General features: G+C 45.2%; 1 protein-coding gene across 1 annotated transcript in view; it reads left to right on the top strand.

The window, feature by feature from the left end:
* Nucleotides 1–2,215: 2,215 nt before the first annotated feature.
* Nucleotides 2,216–10,657, top strand: part of SLIT3 (slit guidance ligand 3) — an 815,836-nt gene continuing 807,394 nt past the window's right edge. The window contains exon 1 of the mRNA XM_043985299.1: nt 2,216–2,549. Within this exon, the coding sequence (XP_043841234.1) occupies nt 2,350–2,549 (200 nt within the window). The 5' untranslated portion in view covers nt 2,216–2,349. The remainder of the gene's footprint in view (nt 2,550–10,657) is intronic.

Below are 10,657 nucleotides of genomic sequence, written 5' to 3'. Positions count from 1 at the left end.
AACCACCCTCCCCCCTCACCAAACCTCTTAAGGGCAAGGACAAGGTCATATTCCTTCTCTATATCCCTGCCACTTAGCAAAATGTTCTGCTTATAGTGGGATCTTAATAAGTTTATTGAATTAAATGGAATTGGTTGGATCTAGAAAATCTAAAACCCAAAGCATTTGAGAGTTAGCCCTGGGAGTCTAGCAGAGTTTCCCTGTCATTCCATTCCTGCTTCATGTCCTGGTTGAGTGCTTTGGTACACTGAGTGGTGGGGGTGAGAGGTGGGTTGCTGGGAAATGTGTCAAGGATTGACAATAAGGACAAAGGTAGGGCCTTAGGTATGATTGACTGAAGAGTGAAGGTCCCACTGGGTCATAAAATCCCACACTGTAGGAAGTGGAAAGAATCTTAGGGATTTTTTAATACAGCCCAACTCATCTCATTTTCAGAGGAAGAAACTGAAGTTCAATAAGGTGTCTGGTTGGTAAAGGATAGGAGTCTGAAGGGTTAGTGTCAGTTTTGAAAGTGTATTCACTGGGGTGCAATTATATGAAAGCATGTTGAAGGTGCATGAATTCTGGTTGTTTGAGTGGGAGGGTACGGGTAATAACTATGGCTGAAACAACAGCCTTTGGAGTTAATGAAAGTGAGATTTCAGGGATGACTTCCCAGAAAGGAAAGGGTTATTTCTTTGGCTGGCTTGAAAGTCAATCATACCTAAGGCCCTACCTTTGTCCTTATTGTCAATCCTTGACACATTTCCCAGCAACCCACCTCTCACCCTAGACTCCCAGGGCTAACTCTCAAATGCTTTGGGTTTTAGATTTTCTAGATCCAACCAATTCCATTTCAAGCTTAAATGCAAAGGTTTGTAAACAGTCTTTTTAAAAATGCCTTTTTAAAAAGCTCTTGGAAGGAGCCTTTCAGGGAAGGCACCCCTAAAATCACACTATGTGGGCTTCTGCCTACTCTGTCTACTTATAAGCACGTCCCTGACACTGTTTCACATGACAGTAATTACAAAAGACCTCTAGCAATTTTCTGTAGATACCAGTTGAGGAATTTGTTTGGAGAACAAGTAGTCTTTCACGAGACAGATAGGCAGGTCTGAAGCATCAACTGTGATCTGTGATCGAGACCTTTGGAGGGAATAGCCACAAAGATGAGTTCACAGAGCCAGTGAAATGTAAAATGCAACCCCCCTCCCCCCGCAAGAGATTAAACGCTATCAATTATTTGTACCTCATTGTGAATGAGTTTAACAGCCTTTGGTAACAGCAGGTTCTGACAGCGGAACCAGGCACCAGCATGAAGCACCCAGCCAGAATGAGTATCAGGGAGAGTAAGGTAGCTCAGCCCCCGTAGGTTGAAGCTTCAGGAAACAAATGCCAACTTCACCGTTTCTACTAACGTGGGCCCTTGATATGTGTGTGTGTGTGTGTGTGTGTGTGTGTGTGTGTGTGTGTGTGTGTGTGTGTGTAGTAGTAGTAGTAGTGCAGGCAGTGATTTGGGTGTGTTTCTGAGCAGTACTCGGTGTTACCTTCAGAGACGGTCCTGTACACCTGGACGCCCCCTGTCCCAACTACGAGTCCCCCTCACCCCTTCCCACTAGCTCCCTCCCTCCCGTCCTTACTCGCGGTAGCTTCTGCAAAGTTCCCAAGTTACTTGACATCACAAGCGGCGCAGCCAATAGGAGGCGGAGCTGGCGTTTTTGGGGGGGCGGGAGGGGTGGGCCCCACGTCTCCTGTGTCTGCCCTGCTCAGTGAATGGAGAGAAGGAGAATCGTCCAGCTCGCTCGCCCACCCCGTGCCCCCGCCGCTCCTGCCGCCACCACCACCCGCCGCGCTCCGGACAGCCTGCCCGAGCCAATCCCTCACCCCCAGCTCCAGCTTCAGCGGCAGGACCCCAGCTAGCTACCCGCCTTCCCACCTGGGCAGGTTGGGCGATGCGGAACGGGGCAGCCCGAGCCCCGTGGCTGGAGCCCCTGCCGCCCCGTGCGCCCCTCTCCACTAGCGTCCCGTGCGCCTGAGCTCAGGACTGTCCCCGCTCCCCGGCACCCCCGCCTCCGAGCCTCCGAGGGCCCCCTGCCCCGCCCCCTCAGGCAGGAGCGCCGGTTCTCCAGCGCCTTGACTCCCTCCCTTACTCCCTCCCCCGCCCGAGGCCGCCCCCGGCTGCGCTGCGCTGCGCTGCGCTGCGCCCAGCTGCCGGCTCTCTGCTTCGCCGCAGCCTTCCCCGCTGCAGCCACCACTCCAGCGGCTGCGCTCGGCTGCATTCCGGTCGGCCGGCGGGACAGTCTCCGCCGGGCCCCGGGTGCTGTGCTGCGCTGCGGGCACGAGCGCGGCCAGCCTGGGCCCCCGGACAGCATGGCCCCCAGTCGGACAGGAGCCGGCTCCGCGCGCCTCTGGCGGGCTCTGGCTCTGGTGCTCTCACTGCTGAGCGCCCTGAGCTGGCCCCCAGCCTCAGCCTGCCCCACCAAGTGTACCTGTTCGGCTGCTAGCGTGGACTGCCACGGACTGGGCCTCCGGGCGGTGCCCAGAGGGATCCCTCGCAACACCGAACGCCTGTAAGTAGCCCCTCGCCGCTCCCCCACCCCCCGCCCTAGTCCTCTTCTTTTCTCTGACCAGACCCGGGCCACCCACCTGGGCTGTCCTGCTGCGACCAACCCCAGCGCACCCGTCGGGAGGAGGTCTGGACCGAGGACTGCTTTCTTTTTCCATGGGAGAGCTGAGTCAACCTTCCCATCCAGTTTCCCTTTCCCAACAATCCTCAGGCTGATTTTCAGGTCTGCAGCCAGGTGGGCAGGAGTTCCCTGCCTGCTGGGGGACAGCAGGCTGTGCTCTGCCATTCTGAGTGTTGGTGGTAGGAACTAGAACCGGGAGGGGCTGCTCTAACAGGCTAAGAACGGGAGTGCACCCGGAATGGAGCAGAGCTTGGGTTGGGGCAAGAAGCTCTGTGCGGCTCAGAGAGACTGACACCCTGTTGGGTGGGTGTCAGTGTCAGTCGGTACGAAAGACATTGAGTTTGGTTAGAGCTCCGAGGCTAGTCATCAGGAGACTACCATGTCAAGTTAAGTTGAACGTGTGCATATGAAAAAGAGCCTGCCCAACTTCAGAGGAACACAATGAATTTAGAAGGGGTTCTTTAGAAAAACCTCCTTTCGGAGCTCAGACCTTTTGAGATGCCAAGTTGCAATCCGGGTTCTTTTGTTTTGTTTTTTAATGGCTCGGTTACAAATGCCTCAAAAAAAAAAAGTAGGATCTAGAATGGAAATGCTGACGGGCTCCTTAAATGAGAGGAGCGTTATAATCTTACAAACCGCACTCAGCTTCCTATCTTCTGTGTTTGGCAGTGGGGAGCCACTCGGAGAGTTTGATGGATTGACCCTCGTTTTAACCCCAATTGTGCAACCAAATATTTACTTTTCAGATGTCAACATTTTGGAAAGGTTTATCATTTTTATTCTTGAACAAAATTCAAAACTTGGACCTCTCTGGGACCTCGGAGGCAGTCTTGCTGTGGTCCACAGTGATTGTGGAAGGAGATGGTGGGAAGAGGGGGTAATAATCTAGGGAGCCGAGCCCAGAAGTGGACGAGGGCAACACTCATGAATGACAGGGGCTTCCTTGCTCCTTCCTTGCTCAGCCACTCTTTGAGTCTTCTCCATGTGTATGAGAGGACGGTTTGTGTGGTCCAGAGTGTGTCTGACCCACAAAGCTGAAGTGGAGGTAGGGTGAGGATAAAACGATTATAAAATCTAACAGCTCCCTTTTAGGTCGGTTTTCAGAGCTTTACAGTTTACATAGTGTTTTTCTCACGACCTAAATGTGAGGTTGAATTGTGCAAAAATATCACCATTTCACAGGTGGGAAACTGATTCAGAGAAGTGACTTTTCTAAGTCCAGTGCTCTTCAAATCTTTCTTGGGTCTTCATTAGTTCATATTAGCCCATCTTGACTCAAGTCTTAGCATTACTCAAAAATGGTGCTCTGTGGGGATTTACTCCAATTTGGGGAGCTTTTTTCCTAGGCCTCAACATTATCGTTCAAGCATTAAGCCTGGCAGGATGCATCATCAAATAATATTCAGGTCATTTCCAGAAATATGTATTAAGTGACGACTGTGTACAAAGCATGGAACAAGGAGGCTTTTACAAATGAAGAGACTAAAGCCAGGAAAGGTAAAAGTGATTAAATGACTTGCTAAAGGTTGCATGGTTCATAAGTGGCTTGAATTAAAAATCGAACCCAGGCAGGCCTTAGATCATCCTGCCTGCCTCATCAGGTTGTTGTGAAGATCGGTCAGTCAGTCAGTTATTAAACATTTATTGAATGCTTACTCTGTTCCAGGCACCATGTTAAGATCTGGGGATACAAAGAAAAGACCAAAGAGGGTCCCCTAACCTCAAGGAGTTTATGGTCTGATGGGGGAAATTATTCTAATGGGTATCAAATGAAATAACTTAAAATGAATACTAAAATGCTGTATAAATGTCCGTCTCTATAATAATAATAACAATTAGCAGTTACATAATAGTACCTCATTTTACATTTGAAGAAACTGAGGCAAGTTAAGTGACCACAAAGCTAATATCTGAAGCTGGATTTGAACTCAGATCTTTATGACTTCAGGGCGTGCTCTATCTCAGCTGCAATAATAATAATAATAATAATAATAGTTGTTATTTAGGCTTATATTATCTAGTCCAATCCAAGAAATATAACTAATTTATGGCAGATCCTGGACTAGAACCCAGGTTTCTTGCCTGCTAGTCTATTGTTATTTTCTCCACTAAACAGAAATGACTCTCTGATAAATATTTGTTTTATTGATATGGCTGGGTGGCTTGTTTTATAAATTATGCTTCCTTTCCTCTTTGCTCTGGGCCACAATTATGATCTTGTGTTAATGTAACAAGTGTCAGTGTAGGCAAAGATCTGTAAACAGACTCTCTGGATGGAGTTCTAGATGAGATGGAGACAGCTACTCCATGGCCACTGTGTTGACTTTAACTCTGTTTTTTTGCCCATGTCGAAAAATATCCACTTTGGAGAAAGTAAAAATCTGTACTTCTGAGGTGTCATCTCCCACTGTCCATTGAGTTAGAGCTGAAAAGTCAACAAAAGTGTGCCCCTTTTCCTGCTGTATTTGCAGAACAGTCTGTCCCAAGCTATGAGTGCCATGTTACAGCAAGGTTCCCTCTTCTCACCATCCATGACCCAAGTACAACTCCCTGTCATATCTGCTTTGGAATTTCTTGGTGTTTTCTAATTTCTGATTGGACTGATTAGTCTAGGCTCTTCAACAGTGATGACTCCTAACTGGGGGCGGGGTGGGGGGGGAAGGGGAGGGTTTGAAGAGAAAGGAGAAAGTGATTTAGTGAAAAGAACACAGAACTTGAAGTCCAAATAACTCACACTTAAAGCAACAGGAAAAGGCAAAGTCTTTCCCATCTCCCTGTTGTGGCTTACAATCTTTGCTAATCTTAAAGCTCTGATACTTGTGCTGGATTCTTCTCTTTCCAAAAGTCTGACTCTGCCTAGGAAATCAAATCTGTATTCTTGGATCTTGTTGCCCAGGAATCCTTATCTCCCCACTGTCTCTTTCCCGCCCCCCCTCCCCAGTCATATATCCGGGAGACTAAGGGTTAAGGAACTCTTGGAACTCCTCCAGAAGATGGGCTTCAGGAACTTCCAATACACATACCACATGGTTTTCTTCCCCATGGCTGCCTTCTCTTGGACTAAGACAGTCATGCCTCTGCCTCTCCAAGTTTGGGACCAAGAACTTGGGAACTACTAGGGCTCCGTAGGTGAAATCACATTCTGTTCTCACATATTCTTTCCCAAAGCAACCCATAGTGGATCCTGGGTAAGAGATTCCCTCCCGTACCCAAGGACACAGGTCCTTTTTTAACTCTGCTCTACTCTGTCTTCTGAAAAGGGGAGAGTAGAGGGGAGTATTTGGTTGAAGATTTTCTGTTAGAGATGAACACAAGGAAATAGTTGTTCCTTGAACAGTCCAATCAATGAACAAACATTTGTCAAACACTGTATGCCAGGCACTGTACAAGGTGATGAGAATACAAAGACAAAAAGGAAACAGTTAAGTCCCACAATAGTCTGAGGCAGCTGGGTGGTGCATTGGATAGAGCATTGGACCTGGCACTGGGGAAGAATGAAGTTTAAATCGAACCTCAGACACTTACTAGCTTTGTGACCATGGGCAAGTCACTTAACCTTGCTTGCTTCAGTTTCCTCAACTGTGAAATGAGGACCTATCTCACAGGATTGTTGTGAGAATCAAATGAGTTAATGTTTGTTTGTTGGTTGGTTTTTGTGGGGCAATGAGGGTTAAGTGACTTGCCCAGGGTCACACAACTAGTAAGTGTCAAGTGTCTGAGGATGGATTTGAACTCAGGTCCTCCTTAATCCAGGGCTGGTGCTTTATCTACTGTGTCACCTGGCTATCCCCATGAGTTAATATTTGTAAAGTGCTCAGCCCAATGCCTGGCATATAAGTGCTGTATAAATACTTGTGCCTTCCCCTTTCCTTCCCACCCTCCACCCCCAGTCTGAGCCAATCACTTCATCCCCAGGTACTGAGAGGCATCCTCCTCATGGTAACAAGGGGGGTATTTCCGTGCCTTCTATAGAAAGATATAAGCAAAAGTCTTGACAAAGACTATATATGTCCTATTAAAGAACTTGGTTGAGCAGGGAAGTCCCCCGATTAATCCCCTATACTTACATGATGTTTTACCTTTTCTGAGTCTGTTTCCTCCTCAGTAAAATAGGGATGATAAATATCTCAAAGACTTTCCTCTATAGAATTATTTTGTCTCCGAAAAGAGATGAGGGATGTCAGATAATTAAAACATCTCACCTTGTACAGGAGCCATCAGTATGGGTGGTTAGGCATCATCCCTGTTGTTTGCCTTTGTTTCTGGGCATTATTGCCTCCCTGACCAAAGTCTAGAGGTGAACATCCAATTTGTGGCAGCTGGATCATTGAATGTGGAGCTGGTCAATCTATCACTTTTTCCATAGCATCTGACTTTCCATTTCTTCCCCTCTCCCACCATCTCAATGCAATTCCACAAACATTCATGAAGCACTTATTACATACAAAGCACTGTACTAGATAGACACTGTGGATATACAAAACTAAAGTGGGCCCTGCCCTGAAGGAACTTTCATTCTATGGGAGTATTACCCCCCCCCCCATTAAAAACTACCACCACAGTTTGAGGAAGAAGAAAACAGTGAAAAACAGGCCCCTCTGGGAAGGAAGGCTTCTTACCTTATCTGAGACCCAAAGAAATCTTAGTTGTGAAATTTCCTCTCCACAAGCTCTCCCAGAATCCTCACCATAATAACCGTTTCTTCAAGGAAGAATTTTTGTTTGTTTCTTTTCAATTGTATATAAGAAAGAAAGCTAAGGACTTAACTTAAAGAATACAAAGTATTGGCATGAGAGTAGAAACTACATTTCTTTCTACGAGGCTTTTAAACTTCCCCATGGCTCTTCTTTCATGAGTAACAGTTATGTGAGCTTTGAAATCAGATGCCTTGCATCCATTTTTTTTTCTGAACTTGAAAGGATGAAAAATACCTTTTCATAAGGAAGAATTTGCTCTTCTCCTTCCTTCTCCCATAGGTCCTGCCCCCCTCAGGAATCAACTGTCTCTTCCTCAAAAGGCACTTTTAAAATAAATTTTTATTTTTATCCTAATTTGACAAACTGCATCGATAGTGTTTCACATGCAAAGAAGAACAGAAAGATTTGTATGTGGAATTGCAAATCTCTATCATGTACACTGTGGTAGGTTCAAAGATGCTTGATTTGTCTATTTAGCTTTCAACTTTATTTTTCACTTATATGCATTTTTTAAAAAAATGCTTCAGTGACAGTTTTTCAGGAAAAGGTGTGACAGTGGATAGAGCACTGGACCTGCAATCAAGAAGACCTCTGAACTCTAATTGGCCTCAGAAACTTACTCACTATATGATGATTCTGGGCATTACTTCTCAGCCTCATTTGTAAAATGGGGATAATAATAGGACCTACATCAAAGGGTTGTTGTGAGAATAAAATGAGATATTTGGGTTTTTTCTTTTTCTTTCTTTTTTTTTGTGGGGCATGAGGGTTAAGTGACTTGCCCAGGGTCATACCACTAGTAAGCGTCAAGTGCCTGAGGCTGGATTTGAACTCAGGTTCTCCTGAATCCAGGGTCCGGGCTTTATCCACTGTACCACAGAGTTGCCCCTGAAATGAGATATTTGTAAAATGTATAAATGCCAGCTATTTTTTTATCAGTGTTTCTTCCCCTTAGTCCTCCTTAAGAAATGTAAAATCCTGTAAGCAATTAGCATAGTCAAGCAAAAAATAAAATAAAATTCATACATTGGCAGAGTCTAAAAATGTACATCTCATTTTGTACCACAAGTCTCTTGCTTCTCTATCAAGAATCCTGTTTTATTGTTTGTTGGCCTTCTGGAATTGTGGTTGGCCACTGTGTTAATCAGAGCTCTTAATTTTTTCAATTAAAAAAAAATGTAGTTGTATAAATTAACCTCCAGGTTCTGCTTACTTTACTCTGCATCATTTTATACAAGTCCTCCCAGGTTTCTCTGAAATTCTTCCTTTCATACTGTCTCAGGTTGGAATAAAATTCCACTCTATCCATATGCCACAATTTATTCTGCCATTCCCCAGTTGGTGCACACCCTGTCAGTTTTCAGTTCTTTGCTGTAATAAAAAGTGCTGCTTTGAGTATTTTTGTATGTTTAAATCTGAAAGGCACTTTTATTCACAATATAATTTTGGTGAAAATAGAAATAAGGATTACTCGGAAAATCATTTGAACTCCTCTTTAGAGGGATTTGAAGGAATCCTGTTAAATTGCCAATAATTAAATGAGTATCCGAGCTGGGGTCTGTGTTCCAGCTTCCCCATCATTATGTCAGCACTTCATAGGAGAAAAGAACCCCTTACTGTCTCTTATAAACTACTTTCATTTTTCCCCCAACTAAGGAGGTGACACCCACAAGAAAGCTAAATAAACACAGCCGAGATTTTGGTGTAATTTATTATCTGTGCAGCAAAGATAGGGACTGAGAAGGGAGGAAGTGAATGGTGGCTGAAATGAAAACATTTACCATGTAGCCCAGAGTAAACAGATGTTGCATTTACCCTTTAAAGTATAAAAGAAGTCCACAGATGTGATTCTTCTCCAACCACAACTTCAGCCTGGAAAAAAAAAGGGGGGGGGGAGAAAGACACATGAAAATGAACTCTTACAGGCTCTCTTCCCCCCATTCCTGCCAAGAGACAGGCGGGGGGGGGGCATTTTTCACCATCAGAGAGGTGGTGGCCCCGACAACAAAGGGCAGGAGTGAGGGCAGGAGTGGACATCTTTGGGTTTTAGCTTGGCCCTAGCACATGCTGGAGACTGCTGTATTTAAATAAACATTTCCTGTTTGTAAGGGAAAACGGCAAAAGGCTGAAACGTGAGAATGTGGTAACTTAATTTTCTCCATCACTCCAGATGACGGCAAGCTTCCCTGGCGGTTGTGTCCAATAAAAACCAACACTGTGTCATAGACTTTCCCTCACTTGACCACAATGGTTCCAAGGTCAACCAGGCGGCTCCCTGAGCAGCTGGATGGTAGGACCTAGCGTCCCAGTATTTGTAGCCACTAGAGACTAAAGAAGTTATTGAAATGATGATACTTTTCAGTAGGCAAGGAAAGAATAATGGAAGCTTTGGTTTTCCCTGAAGTTTGGCTTTGTGACTTATACTTAAGGAGACAGCAGTATAGAACAGGGGACAGAATGCTAGTAGAGAACTGGGTTTCACTCTCCTCACAACCTAGCTATGTGACTTTCAACCTTAGTCTTGTTTCTTTGGGGCTCAGTTTCCTAATCTGTAAAATAAGGGAACTGGGCTAGATGATCTCAGGCTACCTTTCCATGCTCTTTGCTCACTCTTCTCTCTACCCCAGTCTAGACAGTCTTGCCTGGCTGGACTAATGTTATGGTCTCCCCTACTGCTCCCAGTAAACTTGCGCTGATTGGCCCCATTTCTATTAAGTGAAGATTACTGTTAAAGTGGTTTATATCTTTTCCAGGGGTGTGTTGGCTTGTGGTTCATTTAAATAAATTCTTTATTTCATTCATTTATTTATTTATTTTCAGTGTGGATTTTCATGGGGGAATTTCTGTCTCTGGTTTAAAAAAAATGCATTCATTCCTTCTATCTTTCCTTAAATACCTCCTTTTTACTGACTTCCCGTGTCTGCCTCTGTTATTGCTTTTTACTTGAAACAGCTGTATTTACTAGTGTACTCCACCCTCATTATGTAAGATGGTCTTAACTCTTTCAGGTTTGGGAAGGCATGTGTTGTCTCCTGGGGGTTAATCCCCCTTCTTCAGGAAGCTTTTCTAGGACACTATAGACCCTAAGTGAACTAGTAAGAGAGGGCTAGCCTGCTGTGGCACACTCTGGTCTATTTCCTAAGGCAATCCATTACCCATAATACTCCACCCTTAAATTTAAATGGGACTATCCTATTTGGGAAGAACATTTGGAAAGAGGACACTCATGTAATGTGGGGGATTGTATTTTAGTGGAAAAGACACCCTGGATCTGTAGCCAGAAGACCTGATTTG

Source organism: Dromiciops gliroides, chromosome 2 (assembly GCF_019393635.1).
Source record: "Dromiciops gliroides isolate mDroGli1 chromosome 2, mDroGli1.pri, whole genome shotgun sequence".
Classification (NCBI taxonomy): Eukaryota; Metazoa; Chordata; class Mammalia; order Microbiotheria; family Microbiotheriidae; genus Dromiciops; species Dromiciops gliroides.
This window is presented reverse-complemented; position numbering and strand designations above follow the sequence as displayed.